General features: G+C 50.8%; 3 protein-coding genes across 7 annotated transcripts in view; 1 reads left to right on the forward strand and 2 right to left on the reverse strand.

Moving 5' to 3' along the window:
* Nucleotides 1–339: 339 nt before the first annotated feature.
* On the reverse strand, nt 340–15,743 carry PLA2G6 (phospholipase A2 group VI). 3 transcript variants are annotated; one of them, XM_066184110.1, is made up of 17 exons: nt 15,398–15,743; nt 14,664–14,879; nt 13,208–13,388; nt 11,892–12,079; nt 10,630–10,726; nt 9,460–9,642; nt 9,160–9,268; nt 8,439–8,591; nt 6,826–6,916; nt 5,913–6,076; nt 5,244–5,394; nt 4,925–5,061; nt 4,171–4,325; nt 3,269–3,436; nt 2,529–2,617; nt 2,088–2,161; nt 1,502–1,589 (listed from the first exon to the last, which is right to left on the reverse strand). In XM_066184110.1, exons 1-16 carry the CDS (start codon nt 15,604–15,606, stop codon nt 2,134–2,136), a joined length of 2,319 nt encoding a protein of 772 aa, XP_066040207.1. In that variant the 5' UTR covers nt 15,607–15,743; the 3' UTR covers nt 1,502–1,589; nt 2,088–2,133. The 3 variants fall into 3 exon arrangements, with proteins under 3 accessions (XP_066040206.1, XP_066040208.1, XP_066040207.1); XM_066184109.1 differs by lacking the exon at nt 2,529–2,617 and having other exon boundaries at nt 340–1,589; XM_066184111.1 differs by lacking the exons at nt 2,529–2,617; nt 8,439–8,591 and having other exon boundaries at nt 340–1,589.
* Nucleotides 15,744–16,044: 301 nt separating this feature from the next.
* Nucleotides 16,045–19,561, forward strand: MAFF (MAF bZIP transcription factor F). Of its 2 annotated transcripts, none has more exons than XM_066184115.1 (3): nt 16,045–16,331; nt 17,423–17,476; nt 17,558–19,561. In XM_066184115.1, exons 2-3 carry the CDS (start codon nt 17,441–17,443, stop codon nt 17,969–17,971), a joined length of 450 nt encoding a protein of 149 aa, XP_066040212.1. In that variant the 5' UTR covers nt 16,045–16,331; nt 17,423–17,440; the 3' UTR covers nt 17,972–19,561. The 2 variants fall into 2 exon arrangements, with proteins under 2 accessions (XP_066040212.1, XP_066040211.1); XM_066184114.1 differs by having other exon boundaries at nt 16,046–16,331; nt 17,420–17,476.
* A 948-nt stretch (nt 19,562–20,509) lies between these two features.
* TMEM184B (transmembrane protein 184B) overlaps nt 20,510–26,909 on the reverse strand; it is a 30,653-nt gene continuing 24,253 nt past the window's right edge. Inside the window, exons 8-10 of one of the 2 annotated variants that reach the window (XM_066184112.1) lie at nt 25,819–26,013; nt 24,914–24,937; nt 20,510–23,854 (exon numbers count right to left, since the gene is read on the reverse strand). In XM_066184112.1, coding sequence (XP_066040209.1) covers nt 23,613–23,854; nt 24,914–24,937; nt 25,819–26,013 — 461 coding nt within the window. In that variant the 3' untranslated portion in view covers nt 20,510–23,612. The remainder of the gene's footprint in view (nt 23,855–24,913; nt 24,938–25,818; nt 26,014–26,909) is intronic. The other variant, XM_066184113.1, reaches the window with a different exon arrangement.

Here is a 26,909-nt window from a genome sequence, read left to right on the forward strand (position 1 = left end):
CCAGTGTTCTATTTTTTAGGCCTGGACAGCTCCAAGAGCATCCTCATAGTGCAGCTGGTCCAAAGCCTCTCTACTCTAGTTGCTTGGGGTAACTAGCTGTGGGTAACTGCTGTGGGGCAACTAGCCACTCACACCACCCATGTGCTCCCAGGGTTGGCTGCAGAGACAGCTCATTCACCTCTTCAGCCCATAAAAAGGGTATAAATCCTGTGTCTCAAGGAGCTCTTTTTTCTGATTTTTTACCTGTAAGAAACTCAGAGTCTGCAAGCCTAGAGCCTCTCTGGGAACTCGTAAGATGGAGAGAAGGACAAGACCACCATGGACTGCATGACACTGGAACCAAATGCAAACCCCTCTTTATTTTAGGACATGTTAGTTTCTCACAGAAACAGGCAGCAGCAGTCCATTCACTCAAAAGAAAATCATAAAAAATTCAGTTTTTCAGGTTACTCCTCAAAACAGCTCCAAATAGATACATAAATTATTTATAAATATGCAAAAATTACTGCAGAAACAACAAGTGGTGTAGCAATCACAGTACAATTTCTAGTCATAATAAAAAAGTAAATCCAAATTGTCACAGGGTTGGCCTCTTTGGTGGGAACTCATCTTAGAGCATTTCAGTTTCATGTTAAGAATAAAGCGAAATGATCTCTTTACAAAGCCAAGGCTCTTGCCCCTTCCACTGAGCTTGATGTGAGTGAAGACAGGCTTTCACATCTCAGCCCCTGAGCAAAGTGTAACACAGCAAATCAGTGGCACAATAAAGCCCTGGGTGGGGAAAGCTGCTCCCTCCCCAGGCACAGTGTTGCCAGCCCACCTCAGAGGGGAAAGGAGAAGCTGTTGCAGAAGATGACTGTCTCAGGAAAGGCCTGCCCTTTCTCCCAAGGTCAACTGCGATTTTCTCCATCATATCTACTGCTAAAAGTTGCAGCATTTCTGCTCCACTCAAAACTGGGTGTGTTGAGGGAAAAAAATTCCCTTTTCCCCATACTATACACTCTGAAATACCTTGGGCCCAGTGGGCCAAGCAATCTCTGAAGCTTTATCAGGCCTAGGCCCATTCTGTGACGTAGCAAGGTGCACGGTACTTTGTCAGTGGAGTCACTGCACAGACAGGAGACATTTCAGCTGCTACAGCTCAAGACAAGTAGGTGAGGGCTCTGGATTCTGGGTCAGAGAGCAGGGCAACAAAACCAAGCACAGCAGCAGAGATGGGGTTACTGCACAAAGATAACTGTCAGCATTTCACAGCTATCATACATGTCGTACATTCTGTGTCTAGGAATACAAGTGTATGTGCACTGTTGTCTATTCAATATTAATTCCTCTTGATTATTAAAAGTCTCTCCCCCACCTCAACACCTTGGCTCAAGGGCAAATCCGAGCCCTTTCAGTATCTGCTGCTCCTTGCCTTCAGAATGCAGAATGGTAACCTCCAGGTCAGTCATCGGCAGAGATGTCGCACCAGCTGCTCAAACTGCTCCCGCTGCTGGTAGATGTAGAGCTGAGTATCCCAGAGAGCGTTCACCAGCACGGCATCATTCACCTCATCCAGCATCACTTCTGTGTCCAGCTGAGGGCTGAGCCTGCAGACAGCCAGACAGCATCACCAGCTGGGCACAGACATGGAGGTGACCAGGCATGAGCCTGCCAAGCAGGACATTTCCACCAAGTGGCTCCCACCACCGGGGTGCTCGCTAGCCCTTGATCTGTCGGGCTTGCAGAGCAAAGGCCTTCCCTGTCTTTCAAGGCCCAGACACAGTGAAGCAATTGCAGCACATGAGGGACAAGTCTAAAACAGGCTGTGCTGGGTGGAACAGGGCAGGACGCACATCCCAAAGGATCATGCAATACACCACCTCCCAAACCCCCCTTAACTAGCCCAGACCAGGCGTGCTGGGTGCCTCAGCTCATGTGTGGGCCAGGGCACGCTCCACTGTGTCACTGAGGCATGTGCAGGGGGCCGGTCAGGGCAGGCATGCCTCCGGAGGGGATGCCATTTGGGATGACGCATGCCACAGCCAGGTCTGAAGTGAGAGGGATAAAAATAGGCCTGTGCAAGAGAGGAGAAAGGAAGCTCCTACCGGAAATATGGGACATCTGTCATCTCACACCAGGCCCTGGCACGATTCACAGCTGGGCCATCTGCGTCAGTGCACTGCAGGAGAAACAGGCCCGCAGTTACAGCCTGGCTGCTCTTCCCCTGCCTACAACAGGCTTCCCTGGCACCAAGTCCAACTGCACAAGCCCCAGAGGGAAAATAAAAACCAGGAGCAAGGGCATCCTGGATAGCACTGCTCACCACCGAGAGTTGGGTGGCTTTTCTTCATCTTTATTTTTACGTAAGGACAGTGCTCCTGATTCTTGGGACACAAGAATTGCACCCCACAGACCCTACATACATCACAGCACAGAGTGGATTGCCTCAAGGAAACTCCCAGAATGATCTGAATGACAGCCTCCTTGGGATTTCATCTGTATCCATTCTGTCTGTATAACAAAGCCTATGATTACTTCAGGCTTACTGAAGTATCCTGGGACAGCTTCCTTGGGAGCCCTGAGATAAAAGACAGGAGAAGCAAAAGGACTCTGGGCATTTTCTCACTTCAGGAAGCTAAAAAGGAGACAAAGCAACAGCATTAAAATCATAGTCAGAACTTCAGTTCTGATCTTTCTGGCTTTCATCCACTTTAGAGTGTTTTCATGAACAACATGTAATGATCTTCTTCCTGAAGCACACAAATGCATATGCCAACTACACACTCCTAACCACAGCTCTCAACTATTGTTTTTAATTAGTGACTCTCTCACTTCTCTAGTATTTACTAATTTCCCCAGTGGGAAAAACAAAGTTTTTCCAAAGAAAAATGAATTGCTGTTTTCTAAGGCATGATTAATTTTTTTTCCCCAGGTTGCTCAGATGATAAACAATGCTTCCTGGAAAGATACTGAGTTTCACAAACTCACACCTGCAAGTGCTCCTAAGAGTCACTGACCACCGTCCTGTCCTTAGCTCCTTTCAGCTGCAAGAATATCCCTTGGGGATGTGTCCCTTTGGGGCACTCAAAATCCCAAAGAATCAGACAGGATTTCAGGCCACCAGTGCTCCCACAATTCCTGAATTAGCCACTACATCCATAGTCAGAGCAGTTCCAAGGAAATAAAATTCACTTCCAAAAGGAGGAAGCTGGAAACTGGAAACCTTTTATCCCTCCCTGCAAGCAAGAACAGGGATCTTTTGCCATCCCCTCCTCCCAGTACTCACACAATCCACCACCATCTTGCCAAGCTCCCTGGCCCCGAAGACGGTCTTCGCCAATTCCCAAGGGTTTGAGGGGCGGAACACATCCACAGAGCTCACTGGGACCTGCGGAGGCTTCCCTGTTCCCAGGGAGACCACCAACCCCAATTTTCTCACTTCCTGCTCCCGACCCTAAGGACAAACAAAAGATCTGTTTGCAATGACCAACAATAAAAGTGATGCATGTATTTCACAGCAGCTTCCCGGGGAAGCTCTGAAAGCCAAGGCAAAAGGCTCAGCAGCCTTTTCACCCCCCATCCTCCCACTCAGTATGACCTGGCGATACAGCTCTAACAGGACTTCAGGACTCTGCCCCCTCTCCCCTGAACACACCCAAACCCATGGGATCACCCTGGAGATGAGTCCTAAGACCAGATGACCATGAAACAGTCCAACTCTTCACTCATTCTGGCAGCACACCACCCCTTTCACCTACAGAGAGCAATAGCTGCGACTGGTTATTCAACTTTTTGAAGAACTTGCCACACCACAGAAGGCATTCACTCTTCAGCCTTGCAGAGTACCTTACCCTTGTCTTCTCCATTTATTTTTGGGCAGAAAAAGGCCCTACAGAGCCATGTCAAGGGCCACATACAACCATCAATGGAATCATCTTTGTTCAAAGAAGCGTGGAGAGGCTGATGAGACTGTTTCCCTCTCTCACACTCTTGTTAGAAGAGGTATCTCACCTTCCAGCTACTATTCCCAACACATATTCTCCTTCCATACACTCCCTTTTTGGGTGCTGCACTGCTAACTTGTTTACCCACTAAGATGCATCCACTCTCACTCCCGCTTCTTCTTCAAGAGAGGCTCAGTGGGGCCAAAAAATTCCAGTTACCAGTCAAGGCTAGAACTTCCCTCACCTTTTTGATCAGTGTCTTGTTGTACTCGTGGATCTCTGCCATGGCATCAAGGGTAGGGTTGTTGGCCAGCAGCCCTCCATCCAGGAAACGGCCAATGGGCCGGAAATAAGTGGGAGCTGCACCACTGCAGCGGGCAGCGCGCCACACAAGCTGTTCTGCAAGGCACAGAGAGCAAAAGGCCTCTTGCAGCAAACTCTTGCACCAACACAAATCAGGATGGCTTGCAATCCCAGGAAACCCTGCCCTACATGGTTGTGCCTCTTTCTCCCAACAGCAGGGCTTCTGTTTGGATGCACAGGATGACTCTGCAGAGCTTTAAAAGATGTTCTCACCACTTCCTACATATCCTGGGTCAAATTCACTCTCTATTCATTTCCTTGCTGCTATTTTGATGATGAACCAGTTAAGTGTGCCAGACAAGGCAGCAAGCTGGACGGGGCTGCACACTTTGATTATGTGGCTTTTTCATGTTTTTCTGTGGAAGCCCAGGGAAAGATGCTGACTGTGTGCAGGCCTCCTCTAGCAGACCCCTTTCCTCACGAACCTCGCTACCCAGCCCATTCCTAGTGCAAGAGAAGGCAAGGTAGGAGAAGAGAGGAGAAATGGGAACCATCACTGGGACCTAGTCACAAGCCAAGACCAGGGATGAGCCACTGCTGATTTTCAGAGCAATGGGAGGAAGATCATGAAATCTGTCTCTGAGGGATGAAACCTCCCCAACCAATCAGATGGACTTCTGTGTACCAACATTTACCTTCTGGCTGAGTGAGTGGTTGGAAAGATGCACTTGTCTTGTATTCAGTGCAGCGTTTTGTCTCTGGTACAGGGTAATTTCGGAAAAGGTGGAGCTCAGCTGGCTGTCGGTCACACAATGTTCCTGTCACCATAACCCTGGAGAAGAGGACATGAGAGAATAAGAGTAAAATGGAAAAAAAAAACAACTTATGGCTTCAATAGTCTGCACATCCCACTCCTCCAGATCTGCTCTAAGGAGAGGCTGAGCATCTCTGCTGAAACAGGTTTAGAGCATGTGTGGGACAGCATCAACCAGCACAGCCCAAGGCGGGACTTACTTGGGTTTTCGGACATCTGTCATTTTGGTGTTTTCCCCAAATTCCTTCTTCAAGAACTCATCCAGGGGCTCTGACTCGTAGGGCCGAGACCCCCGGAACACCATATCCTTCATGCGGAAGTACAGGCAGCGCATGTAGTCCATGGACTTCCCTGAGATGGGCAATAGTGTCGGGAGGAGCAGGCAGAGGGAGGAAAGGCAGGCAGAACAAACAGCACATCAGAGCAAAGATTTCCCAGGACAAGCTGGAGATGGGAGGTATCACTCCCAATCCAATTCTCTTCCCAAGCTGCCTGTCATGGGCTTGGCTCTCAGCAGCATGACTGGGAAGGATTACAGAGGAAGAGCAAGCTCAGAGCAGTTTCCCGTTACCAGAATGTATCAATCACCTTGCTCTAAGGCCTCTGTGGAGAGCACAGAAAGTACAGAACATAGAACTCTGCCACCATGCACTCCCCAAAACCCTGAAAGCTGCTCAAAGCCAGCTGACATGAGAAGCAAGCGCAAAGCCAGGTTGAGGCTTTCCTTCATAAAGGAACATCCCTTCCCTCCTCTTGACAGGCAGAAAAGATCTGTTGGGACCCAGAGAGGCAGCCCCCACCACACATCTGCTCCCCCAAGAGGAACACTCAGGCCCACCAGAGTGAGAAGGGACCCATTATGTCCTTACCATGTACAATAGCCAAGGCCAAGATCCCTCCAGTGCTGGTCCCTGCAATCCAGTCAAAAATCTCACGAATGGGACAGCCTGCGGCCTTTTCAATAGCCAGGAGAAGTTGAATGAGCACAAGGCCACGGATGCCCCCTCCATCCAAGCACAGGAGCCGGTCTTGACTGGAGAGAGACAGACACAGATGATTGGGAGCTGTGGGACAGATTATAAATCACACAGCACTCTGTGGGAACATGGCCCTGGGGACAGGAAGCTATGTCAGTAAGTAGACTTCTGCAGACAGTGTAATTGGTGAATAAATAAATCCAGCAGTGCCCTCCTTCTCAGGTACAAATATGACATGTCAAACAAGCTTTGTCAGAGCTGGTGCAACATCCTTTGCCCTTGCACAACCATCTCTAACCTTTACACCAGAGACAGAGTAACCTACCAAAAATACACCCAAGTCCCTTACTACACAGTTATGGGTATTGTGTTGTAAATAAAAAAAACAGACAGACCTAAATCCTGCCAGCAGCACTTCAGTGCCAACTCCTTCTCCACTCCACACGAGGTGAGGTGCAGGCACTGCCAAGACAGTGCCGAGGAGCTGAGTGAACATCAGGGCAATGTGTAGAGATGGGGAAACCACAAAGCCAAAACAGTGTTGGGTTCTCAGTAGCACAGGGGAGGGACAGAGCAGGGTTTCACCTCCTGAGCTCAGGCTCCACTGCAGCTCCAGGCAGGACAGGCAGGGGTCATTTATGGAAACAGATTTCTCAAAAGATGCTGGAGAAACTGCAATGTTGATGGACACGAAATAATGTCAGCTCTGTCATGCCATCCCCGTGCGTGTGGGAGGGGAGAATTCAGACACAGATTTCACCTTCAAGTTGCACAGGTGCCTGGACAGAAGCTGTTCCTCACTTACTTTCTTCTAGTCTCACTGGGCATGTCCACAACATCTGGTGCCTTCAACAACTGTCCAAGTGTTGTGGAAATATACAGAAGGTCCTTGTACCCTAGAGGGCCATGAACATGCAAAAGGAGAAAATAAATTAGAGATCATCAGTGTGGCAACTGATTTCCACCATAAACGAAAAGAGAATATCCAACTCCCTTCCCCATCAAATAAAGGCACCTGCAGGAGACACAAGCCATCTTACCAAGAGCCAACAAGTAGCCCCCAAATTTAACTCCACACCAAAGGACAGCAACACCACCCTTTGGAGGGGGCAGCTGTAGATGCACTGGAAAATACAGGAGTTGGAGAAGCAGATGATGTGCACAGTGGGTGAAAGAAGGTAGAGCCCAGCAGCATGCCCACTATGCAGTTTACTGCAAGCTATTAAGATAAAACCTAAATCTACTCCTCAAATAACCTAGGCAGGAGAGCTGTGAGGACAGGGTCACTGTGAGTGTCATTACCCCTCAGCTGATGTTCACCCAGGCCACTCTGGGTGCGGGGCACCAATCCAGGCTAGGTGAGAAGCCAGCCTGCAAAACCAAAAGAAGAAAGAACGGGGCAAGAGAAGTTACAGACTTCTGCCAGCACCCAGGCCAGAAGGTGGCTGTGGACAACAATGAACTGCAGTGAGGAATTTCTTCAAGGGCCAGAGTCCACGATAAAAAAGGGTTTTGCTCTGTCATTGCATCAGAGCTGAAACTGGGCATGTGTTGCCTTCATCGGGCTGTGGTGAGAAGGAAGTCTTGGTGTCAGCAGCCACTGAGATTTGTGGTGACACAGACACATTTCAGGATTGTCCTCTAGCCCCACAGGAGAGCCTTTGCAAAGAAAACCTCCAACCTGAGATGGGAAGTGGTCCACAAGCAGATGTTAGCTGCTTGCATGCTCTTCTCATGACCCTCCAAGTCAACTCACCCGCTGCCTAGTCCACAACCCCTCTTGTTGCCTCTTCTTGAGCTCTGGAGCTTCCTGAAGGCAGAAAGCCCGTCACTTAAAACAGACCCACTTGCTTATTCACACAGTCTGGGCAGCATAGACCACAAGATTCAACAAAATCATTGTCCCAAGGTAGGCTTTTCCTATGCATAACAAATCCCATGATCAGGATTGCTTATCCTCAGGCTTCACCCTTTCCCTCTCCCAGCCGCTGGCCTCCAGGACCTGAATAAGTGACACTTCTAAATCTCCTTGTGCCCAGCACAACACTGGGAGGTCCTCAAGGCGGACCAACAAGCACCTTCCCTTCTACACATGACCCAGGGGATAAAGTACCTGCAGGCTAAGTGCACCCTTTTCCAGAGATGTGAGGGAATCATTCTTTCTTTTTACAGAGCTACATTGTGTCAGGTCTATAAAACAAATGTTTTGAGTACAAGAGTTTAGAATACACACAGAGGAAAACCAGAGAAAAGAGATGGGATCCTGCAACAGGTGAACGAGGACAGAGTCACCACAGAGTCACCAGATAGTGAGAGCTTTGACAGTTCCCAGAGCATAACCCATCTGAAGAAGAGGTCTGAGACAGCACTGTGAAGCAAGAAGGGAGAAGAGCGAGGGAGGACCAGGGAAGGCTTTACCTAAGCTGTTGAGGTTGCTCCGCGAGGAAGGTTGGCCTTCCAGGAAGGAGGCAGCAGATGGTGCCAGGCTTGGGGACTCAGGGTTGGGTGGTGGGTGGCAGCGTTCGGTCCCTACAGTTTGCAGCAGGTCTAAGAGCACTTTCCGGTTCGCACCTTAGGCGACGAAGGGGGAGTTACAGATCAGAAAGAGAATCAGTGCATGCGCACACCACGGGGGAATGTGCTCTGCCAAATTCACAGCAGGTCTGACCCTCACAAAGCCTGTGGGGTAACCTAGGGAAGGGCAAAACGTGTCCCAGCTATCTCTCCCCAAACGCCAGGCAGCAGGACTTACAGCAGGAGTATACACTGCTGTGCAGCTTCAAGGGTGTGTGCCACACAATGTCTGCCTGTGCCTGAGTGGTTCAGCAGTGCTACGTCATCCAGTTGTGAGCCTGCAGTGCCCGACATGGTGACCCAAAAGAGGGGGAGTGCATGCCAGCTTTTCCTCTTGCATCTCTGAGTCACGGAAGAGAGATTCACTAAGGGCTATTAATACAAAGCCTCTGCTGCTAGCAAAGTAGGTGCCTACTATGTCAGCAATTAGAAGCTGGGAAAACACGTTGGAGAACCATCACCCATGCACGGCATGTTTTCACCTCTCTCCGAGACACTGTTTTGGCCACCAAGAAGAGACAGGATGCTGGGCTCAGCCTGTAAGGCTGCTGACATGCTCCCTCACCTTTGCTGCTCCTGGCTGCCAACAATCCTGGTGTCTCCCCAAAATCATTGGGGATCTCCACATCTCCTCCAAAGACAATGATTGCTTTGATCATATCCAGGTGGTCATGCTAGGGGACAAGAGAAAGCTCAGTCAAGAGCCGCTACATGATTTGTCATTCCCTCCCTCCCCTCTTCATTAGCCAAAGCACCTACAAGAAAATACCACACAAAACAGCCAGAATTTCAAAGGACTCTGTTGCTGTCTCAACCCTTCAAGAAAATGACCTCCCCTTCCCAGCAGCCTCTGCAGAAAGCACACCTTCATGGCCAGGTGCAGCGGTGTGTTGCCATCGCGTCCCCGGGCGTTGGTGTGGGCGCCGTGTGTCAGCAGGACCATGGCGCAGTCCAGGCGGCCCCTCTGGACCGCAATGTGCAGAGCCATGTCGGCCGTGCGGCTGCTCACGTTCACCTCCGAGCCGTACTCCAGCAGCAGCCGTGTCATCTGTGCCCCAGAGTGCAGGGACCACGTCAAGAAGAGATAAAGCAGTCGTGAGGACAACCACCTGGGCACTGAAACCATCCAGGTCTCACGGCAAGCAAAGCAGGGGAAGAGGAGGGAGCCTTAGCCTGGATACAGTTGGCTGGCAGATGCCAGCTGAATTGTTCCAAGCACTGGGGTTTCTGTGTCTTTTACCACAGAACTAGCTGGTGGCTGCACAATCTGGCTGGAGCTTCAGGATCCTGTGGAACTGATACACAGCTATAATGAATAGCTGAGATCAGTGGAGAAAAAAAACCAGTTTCTACTCAGGCCAGGATCCTTGCAGACTGAAAGGAAAAAAATTGCCTTCTGAGCTTCTCTCTATAAGCCAAGCAAATTCAAGTCTGCTCTGAAACTACACAGGACTGCTCTGCTCTGAAACTCCATTTCTGAGAGGAATGGGAGCAGGAGGGAGAAGAGTCCTGCTGTAGCAATGCCCTCTGCCTGCAACAAGCGTCATTCAGGTGCTCTAGCATGGTATATCACCATCCTGCCCAGCTGTGGCAGGAGGTGGACTTTCATCCACATGCCACCACTCTGTGCCCACCTCACACTTCTGCAGTTTCTATGGCATTGACCTGTTTGCTCCCAGGAAACTGACAGGTAATGAGAAGAGCTCCCTCCAGGGGCAACTGTGCTTCAGGGACAGTGCATCAATTTCTTCAACAAAAGGGAAAACGGACAAGCTGGCAGCTTCACAGCCATGGATGAAATACTGGGCATGAGCCCACCAGTTTATTTCACTGCAAGGCTCCACCACTCTGTTCCCTGTGGCAAACAGCACTGACTGGCACAATGCAAAGAGAATCAAACACTGGGCTGCTGGGTGGACTCTGACACTCCCAGAGCTCTGCACATGCACCCAGAAAGGGACAAGTTAGCCAGAGAAGGAATTAACTGGGTGATGAGTAGCAGTACAGGCCCTCCCCATGGATTGGCTCTATTTACCTCTGCCTTCTTTGCCCAGTGCAGTGGAGTGGCATCATAGCGTGGGTCCTTAGAGCAAACCTGGCTGGCATCTGCCTCAAGAATGGCCTGGGCACACCTGGGAAAGACAGTGAGATGACAGAATGGCTGACTGCTGTCTTGACTCAAGACCTCCACTTACATCACCATATGCCTTCTGCCCAGAAGAAAACCGGGAAACCCTGCAGCAACATCAGTGTCTCTGTGAGTTCCTCAGCTGCACTTTTGTTTTGCTCTTCACAGAAAGTCTGGGCACAACAGGAGGCATACAAGCCAAATGGTGTTAGGAGCAGCAGAATCTCTCCAATTACAAGTCGTGGAGCAACATCTGGGTGATTCTCTAATACAGTAATATGGCATTTCTGGAAACTCTCCAAACCTGAGAAGCTAAATCCTTCTCGTCTCTTTCCATGGAAACAGGGGGATAGAACTATAATAGTTAAATACTTGCTGAAATTAAGTATCTGTGTACTTCCCTATGAGTGAAAAACCACACCTGTTGTGAACAGATCAATATCTGGTGCCTAGAAAACAGGGCAGGTAGACTTATGAAATTTGGCACTACCACCAAAAAAACCCTGTACAAGAGATGGAGCCCCAGTGCAACCCCAGTGACCTAAGCCCATTCTGGGCTTGTGAATATGTGTCTAATGTTGGGAAGTACTTTTCAAAATGCTTAAAAATCAGCTACCAGCAGCTAGTGTTGCCTTGAAAGCCCTGTTTGTAGAGCTTAGACACTCTCTGAACATTAACTATTATAAACCATATATAAATGGAATTGAATTTCTCCAAAGAAAACAGGGAGTAAATATTGAAATTAATTAATATATAAATATTGTGCCTCTTTTGATTCGGTTGCAGAGTGTGTTATTAAGAGTCAAGAGTATCTCTGGCCTATGGGAGATGGGAAAAACTAAGCTTTGAAATGAAAGCTTATTAGGATCAGAACACTCAAAGAGAGAGATACCGCAATTAATACTATCTAGGCATCAGTTAATCATCTTCCTACAGCTCATTCTGAGAAAAAGTATTTCACAAACATATTTTTTAAAATATGTGTCTTTCTCCTGATGTCTGATACTGAATAAGGACAAAAAAGTTTTATTCTGAAAGCATTTATTTCTTTCCCAAACCAGCACTTCCCTGTTCTTTTGCCAATGACTACACACAAGACCTGTCCTACTGAGCACAGCCCTGGACAATGCAAGTACACAAGTCCCCAGAATAGAGGGGACACTACACACCCCTTCTGGGAGAACTTCAGTGCTGTGTGGATGGGGTAGCCCAGCGTGCCCATGACACTGCAGCTGGCACGGCACTTCAGCAGGGACCGAACCATGTCCTCCTTGCCCAACTGGCATGCAAGATGCAGAGCTGTCAGCCCTTCATGGCTCAGATGGTCCAGGCCAGTAGTTGGGGTTCTGCCCAGGAGCTGGAAGGAGGAGACAGTAAATAAATGAATAGACAGACAAACATGGAAGACCACTATCTCTTCTTGAGTTCTGAGGACATACTCTGGAGCACTGGACCCCTCACAATGCTACAGCCTGTCCTCTCCATCCCTGCTTCCTGTAAATTGTAAATCTGTTACATGCTGACTGGTTTGATTATCCCACTGCCACACTGGGGAAACCCTGCAAGCCCTGGTGCACACATGAGAAGCAGGAATTTAGTTTCTTTTCTTTGGTTTAGCAAGGAATCAATACAGAAAAGAAACAAACATGAGACAGATCAGACAACAAGCCAAATTGATGCCACCACAGAAATAAAGAAGAGGATATCTTTTTACTACAAAGTTCCTAACTGCCCACTCCACAGCATGGCAAGCCCTGATCCTCCTCCTACCTCATCATGCATTAGGAAACCCCAACACAGACTGGTAGGCAGAAGGAGAGGCGTCACAACAGATATTGGGCAAATGTGGGGGTTGCAGCCGTGGGGAAGAGTCAGTCTCAGGCTCGCACCAAGTCTTGGGGAGCTGACAGACCTCAGGAACCATGAGCAAGGCCACCCACACCTTACAAACCCTGTCACTGCCCAGCACTTCTCAGCAATCAAGAACACCTACGACTTCAGACTGTCTCTGCCTTGAGGCTCTTATCACTGTCCCCCATGCAAGGCCATTCAGTTCAAACATCAGGTCCTGCAGCTCAGGAGAGCCCAGGGCAGCTCTGAACTGTCCTTCAGTCTGCAGGCAACACATGATCCCCCATGGCAGCCTCAACACACGCTTCCCCCTACAGGAGCACTCTGCCCAAAACCAAACACCCTGCTCGCAGGACAGAGAGAATGGACAGCCATGGGCCTGAGGAAAAGCCAGATGAAGGCCTGATGCAAATAGCAGCAAAGGATTACTTTCTGAGGTAACTTGCTTAATGTCCTTGTTAGCATGTTAGGTGGAATCGGCACTCTGAATATGGGAAACAGCACCAGTAGCCATAACTCAACAAAGGGAACTGACTTTCTCTTCCCCTGTCTGCAGCTGTTTTCCCATCTCTATCACAGCACAGAGAAGACCCATTCTAATCCCACTTTCTCCCAAACTAGAAGTCGCTCCCACCTCAATGATCTGGGGGTTGTTCCCTCGCACAGCATAGTGGAAAACAGTCTCCCCATTCCTGTCGGTGATGTCCACCCGCGCGTGGCACTCCAGCAGCTCCAGCAGGCACTCCATGTCCCCCTTGCGGCATGCCAGGTGCAGCGGGGTGCAGCCATCCTCGCTGTCTGTGCTGTTCACGCAGCTGCAAGAGGACTCAGTGTGAGGCCCAGGAATGGCCACGGGGAGGAGGAGGGCATATGGCTGCTCCAAGAGCTGATACAGTCCCATCTAGTGTGAACCATGAAGTTCAGGAAAGCCCAGCCTCTTGCTAGGGAAGAAGCAGAGGGAAGGGGCATCAAGCAGCCCTGCCCTGGACTCTCCTCCTGACATGTTGCACCTTTTCCTGACCTCCATATGGGATCAACTCCCTCTGCCGAAAGGAAGACAGGATACAGGTTACAGTCAGCAACCTGGTGATGGTGCTGCTATTTGTCCTCCAGTCAGCAACCTGGTGATGGTGCTGCTATTTGTCCTACAGTCCCCTGACTCCTCACCAGTCTGCCCTATCCTCAGTAAATTTGTGCCAGTTTTGGCTCGGGTAGAGTTAACTTTCTTCACAGTGGCTGGTGTGGGACTGTGTTGGATTTGTCCTGAACACAGAGCTGACAATAAAGAGATGTTTTTGTTATGCTAATCAGGGTTTACACACAGCCAAGGCCTTTTCTTCTTTTCATATGGACCCACTGGTGAGGAAACTGAAGGTGCAGGGAAGGCTGGGAGGAAACACAGCTGGGACAGACGACCCCCAACTGACCAAAGGGATCTCCCAGCCCATATGACACCATGCTTAGTATATAAAGTGTGGGGAGAAGAAGGAGGTGCGGGAACATTTGGAGCGATGGTGTTTGTCTACCCAAGTCACCATGATGTGTGATGGGGCCCTGGGGGTGGCTGAACATCTGCTTGCCCATGGGAAGCAGTGATTCAATTCCTTGTTTTACTTTGCTTGTGTTCATGGCTTTTGCTTTCCCTTTCTTCATCTCAGCCCAGGTTTTCTACCTTTTGCCCTTTCGATTCTCTCCCCACTCCCTCTGGTGGGGGAGTGAGGACTGGCTGCATGGGGCTTGCCTGCTGGCTGGGGTTAAATCACAGCAGAACCTCCCCATGAAAAAAAGCAAGGCCTTGTGGCCAAAAACTGCTTCCACACAGTCCTACTGTACCTACACTCTCATGGCTTAAAAATGAGCAAAAACCCCCTCCAAAAATCTGCTCCACATGGGCTTCAATAACCTAACCAGTGTCTCTAGTAGGACAATTCAAACCTTTACTTCAAACACCAGAGCTCCAGGCTCTGCAGCAGCAGGTTGAAACCCACCAACCAGCTTCCACAGCAAAGAAGGGATACTCTAATAGAGCCCGGCCTGCCCTCCCAAGCTCCTTTTGAGCACTAACCCCCTGGAGACACCCTGCTCCTTGCCTCAGGATGTGGTTGTGCCGGAAGCTCTCCCGGCGCCCAAACTCCACAGCAATGTGTGCAGGAGACCAGCTGGGGTAGCTGCGGATGCAGTCGCTGAGCTGCTGGAGCTCCTCCAGGGACAAGGGCTGGCATGAGCTCTCATAGAAAGGGCGCAACTGCCGGGCATATTGCTCGAAGTACACCAGGGCATCTGCTTCATTGTCCAGCTGGAAGAGTCTGGAGAAAAGGCAAACACAGGGTTCGTCCTGCTCAAAGGAATAACCCAAATCCCGTGTAGGTGAGGGAAACAGCTCTTTTCCAAACAGCAGTGCTGGGATCTTCCCTTTTCTTCTTCAACTAGTCTCATTCTTGTTCCAAGGGACCCAGGGAGACTACTTCACTGGAAGAGAGCAGCCCTCTTCCTGAAAAATGTTAGGTTTTGCTCCTAAGTATCCTCTAGATGCTGAACCGCCAAACAGGAACGAGCAGAAATGCATGGGAACCTATAGATGTCCTGAACTATATCACAGGTGCCTGTTGCTGCAATGTTCAGACCTTGTCCTGTTTCCACGACCTGTTTTGCGGCAACTCCTCTACCAGCACATGCATGGGCCTTCCACCCCTCCCAGCCCACCTGCTACTTCAACACAACACCCCATACCCCACACCCGCGGCCTCGAAGCAACCCCGACATCAGCAATTTGGGGTCTTTGGTTTCCCACATCAGCAGAGATGGCTAAAGGTCTGTCACTCACCGGAACGCGACTTGCGGGCTCTGGGGATTCACCAGCAAGCAGTCCCAAGAGCTAGAGAGGTTGTTCTTGTAGAGGGCCACCCTGCCCTCCTCACGCAGGTAGGCGTGACCGGCGTACTCGGCGGCCGGCACCTCCCTCACGCGGTACGGGTTGGAGAATATCTGCGTGACGCTGTTGAAGGTGTCCAGCAGCCGCCCAAAAAACTGCATCTTCCCACAGCCTCGGGCAGCCTCCCCCGAGGGAAAGGCTGCCACTGGCTCCGCCCGGCCCCTGCCCTTCCCCGCACGGTGTGACCCGGAGCGCCGCCGGGTGACACCCCGGGGGCGCGAACGGGACGAGGGCGGATCCTGGGATGGCGCCGGGCAAAGCACGACGGGCCCCCAGCGGCCCCCGCGCACCGCCCCCCGCCCGCATAGCCCGCCAATCGCCGGCCTCCCCCAGGACGGGCCAATCAGCGGCGCCGCTTCCGAGGGAGGCGGGATTAAAGCCGCGCCCACCGCCTCCCGGTGAAGGAGGGCGGAAGAGCGGGAGGCGCCATCTTCGTGAGAGGTGGGGCGACAGGGGTGGGGCCACCGTTCTTAAAGCGGTAGCGGCCCACTTTTGTGAGGCGTTCTGCTCCCGGCAGGGCCGTTCATCGGTCGTGCGTCACCCCTAAATTCGAGTTAACACCAGCGCTGTTGGAGCACGGACGCTTTCACACCGCGGTGTGCGGTGAGCGCTGGCAGCGTGCGAGGAGGGCTGGGCGCTTTAAGGGCAGCAGCCGCCCCGCGCGGCCGAGGCGGTGAGGGGGCGTGGCGATGGTGACGTCACTAAATGACTGTATTTTTTATGAATGAAAAGAATCCGCGGGTGAGTAATCGCGGGGAGTGAGACTGGAGGCGCCGCCCGACGCCCTCATCCGGCAGCGGCCCCGCGGGACGCGCGCAGCCGCCAGGTGAGCGCCCGTCGGAGCGGCCCCTCCGCTCCCGACTCGGCTTTCCCCCCGCGGGGCGGCCGGAAGAAGGGGGCGGCCGGGAGAAGGGGGCGGCGGGGTCCGGCATCGGCGGGAGGCCTTTTTGCCGCCGCCGAAGGCGGGGATCGGGACCGGGACTAGGGCTGGGGGAAACGGGACGGCGCGGGGGGGGCCGGGCGGCTGGCCGCGCTCGGGGTCGTCCACTCTTTCCAGTTCCTGGCCACCGCCCTGGAGAGATCCGGCACCGGTCCTCCGGCTCCGGCGGCGAATCCCCGACCCGGATTGCATCAGCTTCCAGCCACTCCGGCTCCACCTTTCCCGCCGCCCCCCTCCAGCCCCTCATTCCTCTCAGGGCGCTCTTGGCCCCGTCCCGGCCCGTCTCGTCCCTCCGAGGGCTCTCCTTACGCGACCAGGGTTCCCCGGGGTGGGTAGAGGCTGCTGGGCTGCAGTCCAGGGTCCCGGACCCCTCCTCACTCTTGGAAGCCAGGGACGGGGAGGGACCGGCCATCGGCGAGGGGCAGGCACCGCTTCCGTGACTTTCACCCCTGGGCTGCTGAATCACGGGGCGGCCGCTTCTCACCCGCCTGTGCTGCGTGGCCGCGACCCTTCGTCCCCGGAGCCTGGGGACACCCGACCCTTGCACCTCGAGGTGCTCTCGTCGGGCGGTGGGGCAGCACCTCCGCACGGGTCTGGGCTGGGTGCTTCGACACGGTATCACACGGTGGGGCTGCTGCTTTTACTTCAACCTCGGACGGATTTCGCCTGTGTTTCCTCCACGCGAGCAAGGCTTGGCTTCCCAGCAGGTGTCTGGGGCATTTTGGGCATCCCGTCTCGTGATTGGATGAAGGAGGGCGGGAGGTCCATCCTTGCCCCATTATTATTATTGCTTGCAGTCATCATTGCTATTAATATTATTACTATGTACTTTTTTAAAAGGAGTGGAATGAGTCATGTGACCTGGGGTGGGGGGGATGTGGGCAGCGGGCAGGAGACCAGGAGGGCCACTGTTCTCTATTCTGAGGTGAGGAACACGGGGCAGACAGTAACCAGCTTTTCTTCTGGCTGCTCAGCAGGGCCGGAGTGAGGAAAGGATGGCTGCAGACGGGCTCTCCAGCAAGGCTTTGAAGGTGAACACCAGTGGGAACAGGGGCTTGGGAATCAGGGGCCTGGTTTTGGGGGTCTTAGGCAACTTCCCCTCTCTTTGGCAGGTGAAGCGGGAGCTGGGGGAGAACACTCCACTGCTGTCAGATGAGGAGCTGATGGGGCTGTCAGTGCGGGAACTCAACCACCACCTGCGGGGCCTCTCCAAGGAGGAGGTGGCAAGGCTGAAGCAGCGTCGTCGGACACTGAAGAACCGGGGTTATGCTGCCAGCTGCCGGGTGAAGCGCGTCTGCCAGAAGGAAGAGCTGCAGAAGCAGAAGATGGAGCTGGAGTGGGAGGTGGACAAGCTGGCCCGGGAGAACGCTGCCATGCGCCTGGAGCTCGACACCCTCCGTGGCAAGTACGAGGCCTTGCAGGGCTTCGCCCGCACTGTGGCCACTCACGGGCCCCCCGCCAAGGTGGCTACCGCCAGCGTCATCACCATCGTCAAGTCTGGCACCAACCAGGCTGCCTACTCCTAGTGCTGGCCTCTGTCCCCCGGTTGGAGACACTCCTCCCCGGGGTGCCTTCCCTATGAATTGCCCCCCAGCCCTTCCCCAACTTCTCCCCTGTCAGCACCTGTGCCCAAAATCCTCTTTTTCCCATCCTTTGACCTCCAGTTCCCCCAGGTAGGGAGGGCTGCTGCTATGTGAGTGCTGGGGTGGAGGACAGGACCTCACTGGTGGTCCCCATAGCCCCCTCCCCTCTTGGGTGTGCAGACAGGAGAGAGCGAACCCACATAGGCAGCAGTGGGAAGCATCCCACAGCTCCAAGCTGGTAGGAAAAGGCCAGGTGCCTCTTTTTTGTGAGAGGGTATGGGAGAGCTAAATGTGGGCCAGGCAGTCCCAGGAGCATTTGCCAGAGAGGGAAGAGGAGAGGTTTTGCAGTGTAGGGGAAGAAGGCACTATAGAAAGGTTGGGCATTGGGCAGACAACCCGGACCACAGCTGGAGCAGGGGGGAAGGTGGCAGCATGTCTGAAATCTCTGGGGATGCAGAGGGCAAGGGAAGGTTAGCAGGTCAGAGGGGGAGATAAAGTGGCTGCATGTTAATGCCTGACAAGGGTTAATGGAATGGGAAAGCACTGTGGCTGCTTGTGGTGCTGGGGGACCCCAGAGGTGACAGTGATTGGGCAGGGGGGAGCTGGGAGACGTGAGTGGGTCAGCCCAGGCTGTTGTCCGCAAAGGGGAGAAGCAGTGGTGCTGTTTTATCTTTCTCATGCACATCCTTCACGCCTCTTCCTGCTGATGGGACACTGGGCCTGGCTGGGTGTCTGAAATGCAGCAGCACAGGCAGGAAGGAAGCAGAGGCAGCTGGAGCAGAGATAAACACGGTTTTGCTCAGCACAGGCCAGCTTGTATGGCCCTACCAAGCCCTCCCCAGTGCCCCACCGCCTACAAAGCCTATGGAAAGGTGCTCCCAGCCCTCAGAGTCAGAGATGGGAGGGCAGAGAGGGGTGGAGGTGCAGGAGGTGGGAAGTAGGGGCGGAGAGCATCCCTGCTCCTGGGAGCTGCCTGGCAGGCAGGTAGGCTCCTCCCTTTGGTTTTCCTTCAGTTTGGACACCAGTGTGGGACACCTGGCTCTTGAGCAGGCTGAAAGGCTGGAGAAGAGCTGGATTTGTTAAATACAGGCAGCACAGGGGAGGGAGCAGGAGGCAGGTCCATCTCAGGATCTGTTGCTGTAGATGATTCCCCTGCCCCTCCATTCTGCCCCTGCCTGGGTATTGCCACGCCAGCCGCCCTCGGCTGCAGCCTCCAATTTTCCCTGTAGAGAGGTGCCTGCCACTCCTGAATGGGGCACTGTGGTTGGCACCCCATACCCCAACTCCTCTTGGGTTTATTTATTGCACGAACATAAGTTATTTTCATGTCCTCTTTGCCATTCCGCCTCTTGGCACAGCCAGGATGTTGGTACAGAGCCGTACTTTATATTTTATATATGCAAATCACATTTTATCTTATATAGAGCAAAAAAAAAAACTTATTTATTTTCTGACTTACAGTATGTGTCCTACCTGACTCCTCTGTATTTTGTAGACTTTACAAATAAAGCAAGTCCTTTTTTTTTTTCCACAGCTAGAGTGTGTTTGGTCATTCTTGAACTTCAGACAGTGCTGTGTCTGAGACCAGGTTTTCTGTCTCCCTCTGGCTGCTTTGCTGCAGGACATGCTCAAGAAAGTCCCCAAAAAATATGTGATGGGGGATAGCTCATGGCTTTTTAGGACAAAACCAGATTTATAGTCTCTGAGAGAAAAGGGCTAAAAAAGCATGCTTAATGCTGAATACCACCCTCCCAAAGCACTTGCTTTCACGAGCAGAACAGCTGTGCTGAATCTTTCCTGGGAAAGATAATGCTTCTCACTACAAAAATTCCCTCCAAGCTGTCCTTGGACCAGGTGCAGTAGAGGCAGGTGCAGGGCATCTGTGTCTAAAAACTTGCTTGTTGAGTGACCTTATCACCTTACCTGGGAACAGCAAGGACAAGAGCAGTAAGCTTCTGCCCATGGATGGCAGGAGAAGGGGGAAGAAGTGTGGAAGGCATCTTATCAGGACATGAAGCCAGACCTCCTCCCTGTGTGGAAAAACCACCCTTCCTCAGAGCTGAACTGGGAGTGGTGAGCATCTTCCAAACGCCCAGGTAAGCCAGGTCCCCAGCAGGCTGCAGCACTCAAGATGGTTTGGGGGGTTTGACATTCCCATTCCCTCTGCCACTGCAAATGGCCCCAGCCCCAAACACTACTCCTGGAAAAAATTCTGAAACCCATTGTTTGCTAGGACCCCCTCTCTCTCCTTCATCTCACTCCAGGTATTTGGCACATGGGTTTCACTCCTGCTTTGGGCCAGCAGTGGTGTCTCAGCCCAGGGTGCGGCAGTGATGCTTCTCCATCAGGTCCTACATAGACACATGGAGCTTTCCTTCTGAGAAGAGGATGAGAGATCCTGACCCACCAAGCCTCAGTCCCTGCAAGGAGGAAAAACTCAAGAGAAGTCACGCAGACATCACCACACAGAGGCAGTTTAAGTACAATCTATATTATCTCTATATTTTTTGTCATCATATTTGCTCATTTCTGCAGAGTATAACGTCACAAAGACCAAAATAGAGAGCGGCTTGTCGCTGAGCTCACATCAGTTAAACACAATAGGTACAAAACTAGGTGACTCTGTCTTATTTATCATACTTTCTTTTCAGTCATTTATATACAAAGAACTACTCTATATGGAAAAATAATAAACAAATCCCATGGGTATGTTACATGGTAAACAAAAAAGGGAGGGGAGGGGAGGAGAGGGGAGGGGAGGGGGAGTAGCTCTAGGGGTCTACTCCTGGAACTGGCACACTTCTTGGATCCTGGGCTACCATGAACAGACCTACAAGACCATGGATGCCTTGGCCTTCTTGGTCCCAAGCTCGGGATCTCGTATTTGTTCCTCCAACACAAAGCAGCTTCAGAGCCAGTGCTTGCTCTGGCACTTGCCGGTCATGGGGGAGAGCAGGAAGCTTAGTGATGGATGATTTTATGTGGTGTTAAAAAACACACAAATATATATAAAATTATAAAGTAGGGCAGCTGGTTTGTTGGGTACTAGCTCACCAAGCTCCTCTGAAGGTAGCTGGTGCAAAAGAGTTATACTTAAAACCATTACACACAGGATACTTTGAGAATATCCAGATCCTCTGCACAGTTTATGTGTGTGTGTATATATATATATATACATATATATATACATATATATATACATATATATATATATATATGTGTGTGTGTGTGTGTGTGTGTGTGTGTGTGTGTGTGCAGAAGACATTTCAAAGTAAGTTCTAAGAAATGCTTCTCTAAGCCTGGACCACCTTCATGCTCAATGGGGCAATCACACAGATTTCAGCCACCCAAATGCAACAAAGATTGAGGGCAGTCACCAACTGATACTGGGACATGATCAAGACCTGCAAACGCAGAGGAAGATGGGATCATGCCCCATGCCCCACTTTCCTAAGAGGGAGAGTAACATCAGTATCTTACATTAAGGGACTATTAATCAAAGCCATAGAAAACAAAAGCAAAGTCTGTTCAACCTTCAGCCCTGCTTTCCAGGTGGCTTATGAGGAAATTTTACACCAAGCTCACAAAAAGCCTGGCAGTGTTTGCATGTCTAATTAAGCAGTCACAAACTTAGGAAAATTAGTAACCAACAGCATGGCATCACAGGATGTGTGTGAATGGGGAAATCCAGCAGCAGAGAAGCTGCTGGATCCACTGACCCTGCCACCAGCTCTCTCAACAGTACTGTTGCTCTCACCTGCTTCACCATCCCCCAGAAACATCAGTACAGGAGGAGGCACTATCCTTAAGCTTCTCCCTATCCAATCCTCACAGCAGGGAGCAAACCTGCCTCTCTTCAATTCCTTTTGCCCAGCTTGGGCAGAGGTGCTGAATAAATGAGGTGCTCTTCACTCACTGTTGCTTCTGAGACACTCTATGAGCAAGCAGATGGATTAGGAAACAAATGGAAAGGTAAACTCCAGGCAGCAAACCAGACTCCAATTCTCCTAGCAGAACAGTAAGGAGCAATCCAGAATCACACAGGTCTGCTCTAGGCAGGGGAGGCGTCAAGCAGGAGAGGAACAGAGAAACTACAGCTGAACAGAGCAGCTTGCTCCAAGTCTCTCAATTTTGCTTCCTGCTTGCAGGTAGGAGCATCTGAGTGGTAGCACTTGAGTGGGCTGCCCACTTTTCCCCTAGATAATTTTAAGCAAGCAAGAGGCATTTTCTGGTCCCTGGATAGATCTACAGAGGGATCACTTTTGTTTTGGTTCCACCAAGTACCCATGGGTTCATCCAAAACCCAACAGAAGCAAGGGGAAGCCTCTCCCACTTCCATGGATGCTGGTTGCACCCTTGATAGCACTGCAAGTGCAGCAGAGCCTGTGAAATGTGCAGCAGCAGCAGCAGCAGCAATTGCTGCCTCAGAAAATAAAAGGGACAAATTCGACCAGCCAGGTCATGTCAGGTTTCAAGTCTGCTCCAGCCTGCCCCAGAACAGCTACAGAGATAAAAAACAAAGGAGTGTGCAACATTCCTTCCTGAATATTCCAGCCTAAGGGTGAAACTTGTGTAGCTCAGGGAAAGTCAGTGATGATGAGCATGGGAAAAGCTACCTGTGAGAGACCAGGACCTGCTCTGGCAGCTACCTCTAATGTGATGCTGGGGGACAGGAAACAAGAAGAAAAACTGGTTTTGTGTTTACGTATCTTCCATTCCCAAAGAGGGGTGAAGGGGCCAGAGTTCTACAAACTTCCATCATCTATCATAGCCTGTCCTCAGTCTTGTTAGCAGGAGACAGTTGCTCCAGGGAGGCTTCCTGGCACAGGAACGCCAGGGAGATGGGAAGCTTGGACACCTGGTGAATAGAAAACTCCACCCTTGTGAAAAAGTAATTCCATCCCAACTGAGCTTCAACAAGCTTTTATAGCAATTGGGGATGCAGGGAGCCAAGGAACACAGAGAAAGCCACGTTCTTTTCCCCTTCACTCCCTCAAGTGACTCAAGGACTCATAACCAGGTGCTCAGGAGGGTGAGACAGATGTTCCTTCCTTAGCACTCAAGGCAATGGCTATATAGAAAGACCAGTCTCTGGTCTGGTCCTCAGGAATGCTTATGGCTGCATCCCCATCCTATTTGCCAAGGATCACAGAATGTTAGTACCAGGGAGTTGGGCAGATAACTGTGCCTACATCAACCATTCAGGAAAAGAAATAGAAAGCAGTCAGGTTGTCCTATTAGAAGAAAACCAAAAACATTTTTGGCTACAACTCTATGCTCTGGCCAGTCATACTCCACACCAAGCTGGGCAGGTGTGGGAAGCCAAAGCCCCAAACCCTGGAGCTTTGCTTGAATCAATTCGATTGCTGCTGTAAGGAATGGGCTCGAGCATGGAGTCCCGGCCATTCTGCCACCTCCACATTGCTCATCGTGTCTGTATCCACACAAGCTAATGGGAAGTGCCCACTTCTGCAATCTTTACTCTATAGGAAGTGATATGACTTGTGTGTTTCGGCATTAATAAATTATTTAAAAAAAAAAAAAAAAGAAGGAAAACAACAGCCTGTGCTGGCAGTTTCCCCTCCTAGAATTCATCATCGGAGCTCAGCAACAGGGTCTTCTCATTGTCACGGGCACCGGAGCAGCTGTGAGAGCGCGAGATCACGTGGCTGCCATTGCGCCAAGGGGGACCGTGCTCCAGTGTCGACTGTTGGGTGTACTGCTGGTAGGCTGGAGAGAAGTTGTGGATTGCATCTTGGACAATGTCATGGGGATTCATGGTCTCCTTGAGGCTGCTGGAGATGCTCTTCATGGGAGCACAGCGACCTGTTTGGGCAAGACAGGAAGAAACAGGTAAAGAACACTGCTGCTTTCCCCACACCCCTTAATACAAATGCAAGGAGAACAGGGAACATGCAGTCCTAGATCCCGCAGAAGGTGCGTTACAGACTTCCTCAAGCAGCTGCTGATGAAATGCCACACAAATAGTGCTGAGTCTTACCAGTGGTGGTCCTAAACCCAGACACTGTGAGCCAAGTGAATCCACCACAACACCGAATTGGGGACACACCATGAGAACGGGATACATCCACAGTGGCAACCTCCACTACACACCGTAGTAGTACCACTACACCACTGGTGCTGGCCTGGGTGTGCAACAAATACAGTCAAGTAGGGAGGTGCTCCTCTAAACACTTTAAGAAGACATAAACTAAGTAAATTCTGAAAATATAGGAGAAATGGCATTTGCTATTCCACTCACAGGAAGACTGCTAGGTGGTATCAAAGCGTCCATGGGAAAGACATCATATGAGTAAAAAACAGCGCAAAGCAAGGGAAGGATGGAAACAGGCAGTACTAGGGGCAGAACTACCCCATGTGTCATGATGATACCATGAAGAAAGCAGCAGTTGAAAAATGTACCAGCCAAGTGCTAAGCACAGAGGGAAGCTGTGTCTCTTTCTAGCAGCTGCCATGTCCCATGGCTTCTATGTTCCATTTCCAGTGTGGGCTTCTGGCTCTGCTCAGTTCTGGGGATGAGCTCCCCAAGAGAACCAAAGTATGCTGATCATCTGTGGCAGTTATAAAAGTGAAGGGAGGCTGGGGTGAGAGCAGCTCCTTTGAGAGCCTGCACAACTCTTTGGAGAGAGATTCCCACAGCTCTAACACAAATGCTCTAAAGCTATGCGTTAATGCTCACATGGGTGTTTTACTACTTATAATCCAGACAACCCTAAAGCAGCTGTGTGAGGCGGTGGAGTTACAGACTTGCGAGGAAAAGTGAACAAGGGACAGGGCATGTTGTAGGCATGCTGGGAATCAGGAGAGAACAGCATCCCACCTAAAAACCAACTGAGACAAACACACAAAAAATGCTGTACCTACCGTATGGTCCATATGATGGAACAGCTGCATCAGGGACCAGTGGCCAAAGCAAGAGAGAGATAAAAGAAGAGGAGACAGAGACAGAGACAGAGAAAGAGGAAATAACAAGAACTGAACAAGGCCCACTGCCGAAACATTCCCCAGTGTACTGACCTGTAATTAACCCTTTCATCACCCACAGATCTCATCTCCCCCCACTGCAACCACTGCTCTTCCAGAACCTCTGGGGCTGGCTGGGATGGAGGGGTAACCTACATCGACACTGCCTGAGGGCTGCTGTCTTCCAGCACCTCGGCACAGATCTCCCCCAGCAGAAAGGAATTCCTTTATTTGGAAAACACTGCATAGACTAGGCACAAAACCCCCTTTTCCCAGAGATAACATCCATCTTCCTCTTCCCCAAAATAAGAATCTTCCTTATAACAGCCCAGCTCTCAGAAAGTCATTACAGGAAGATGCTCCTCCTCCTCCATGACAAACATATTGCCAAAGCACAGCCTCATCTTCCCAAGCCAGATTCAAAACAGAGCCCAGTTTAGGCCCTGTCCCTCCTGACCTTCAGTCTGTTGCACAATCTGGAGCAGCGGAGTTCCCCTTTGGGGAGACAGGAAGGACAAACCCACCCTACCAGAACAATGCAACACCTTAGAGCCCTCAGGTCTGCAACAAGTTGTCGTGGGTGGAGTACTGGGGAACTGAAAAGGGAACAGCACAATTCAGGCAAGGTTTCTGTCCCAGAGAGCTGTTGCACAATAAATCTGTTCAGACACCACGCAGCAGAGGATATTGTGTTTACCAAGCTATCGGGTTGGGAGTCATATCAATGTGCTGGCTGCCTGAGGGACCAGTCTCTACCCAGTCTCACTACCAAAGAGACAAGCCATATGCACTGGCATACTTCTTACCTTGGGCATCAATTCTCTTGTCCACATACACCTTGTATGTGAAGGCATGGCGCAGGGCAATGGCTGCAAAGAACATCTCCACACAAATGATGAAGTCTTGATAGCCAGCAGCTACTGTGCCTTCACCCACAGACACATTAGCAGAGTGGATTTTGGGGATGGCACCACACTTTTCCAAGATGGCCAACAGCATCCCTAAACAAAGTAATTTCTTCATGTTAATGTGCAGAAAACATGGTCTCACAGTAACTGCAAAGAATGGAAATAGCTGTTTGTGCTGTATGTCCTAGACACAACCCCACTTATCACAGGAACTACAGAGTGGGCTACAAACACCCCACCTATGATTACTTGTACAACAGAGAAAGGAAGAATAAAATGCGACAAATACATTTAGGCAAAGAATGTTCAAACACTGATCCTCTTCTACTCTCAACTGACACATAAACTGTGGAACTAACTGCTGCAGGACTTAATCAAGTCCAAAAGAGTAAGAGGAGTCAGATATTTCTGTAAGCAATCCTGTGATGTCAGTGTTGTACCAAAATAGATTCTTTCACACGGTGCTCAAGAGGCCAATCCACATAAAGAGTCAAGGTATTTGGCTTATTTACAGATCTGCATAGAAAGGAGCGCTGGCTGGCAAATCCACAAAGCCAGCATGATGACTACACCAAGGCTTTTTGCTATTTATACATTTTAGCAAACAAAGCCATTAATGTTCCTTGGCTAAAAATTACCTAATTCTCTTTTTAATTAGTATTCTGTCTTCTATTGGTTAATGATCCTCTCACTGCTCATGCTAATTAGTCTGCATGATCAGTCTTCCTCTCCTTTTGAGTCAGTGGTTTCTTGGGTCAGTGGCCATGATCTCCCCCTGCCAGAATTATCTTTTACTCTGTTGGAGCTGATTCAGAACAGTTGCTGACCTGTCTTCATTAGTTTCTTCCTTACCTTGGGGGTTTTACCAAATGTATTTGTGGCTTGTAAATTCTGCATTCTTTGCATCCACTATCTGTGGTACATCCTTCCTCCCAAGCTTTGTGAACTGTAAACCTCAACCAAGCAATTCTACTGTCAAGTAATTTGTC

This window comes from Chamaea fasciata, unplaced genomic scaffold (genome assembly GCF_029207755.1).
Source record: "Chamaea fasciata isolate MVZ Bird 193981 ecotype frontalis unplaced genomic scaffold, bChaFas1.0.hap1 SCAF_5, whole genome shotgun sequence".
Lineage (NCBI taxonomy): Eukaryota > Metazoa > Chordata > Aves > Passeriformes > Sylviidae > Chamaea > Chamaea fasciata.

What these genes read in the sequence shown, in the direction of transcription:
- MAFF (XM_066184115.1), top strand. Translation starts at nt 17,441, where the DNA reads ATGGCTGCAGACGGGCTCTCCAGCAAGGCTTTGAAG. An exon ending in TCTCCAGCAAGGCTTTGAAG is followed by an intron (nt 17,477 to 17,557) that starts GTGAACACCAGT and finishes TCTCTTTGGCAG; the next exon opens with GTGAAGCGGGAGCTGGGGGA.
- PLA2G6 (XM_066184109.1), bottom strand. Translation starts at nt 15,606, where the DNA reads ATGCAGTTTTTTGGGCGGCTGCTGGACACCTTCAACAGCGTCACGCAG. An exon ending in CTGAAGTTCTCCCAGAAGGG is followed by an intron (nt 10,727 to 11,891) that starts GTGTGTAGTGTC and finishes TGTCTTTCCCAG; the next exon opens with GTGTGCCCAGGCCATTCTTG. An exon ending in ACAGATGTCCCATATTTCCG is followed by an intron (nt 1,590 to 2,087) that starts GTAGGAGCTTCC and finishes GGCTGTCTGCAG; the next exon opens with GCTCAGCCCTCAGCTGGACA.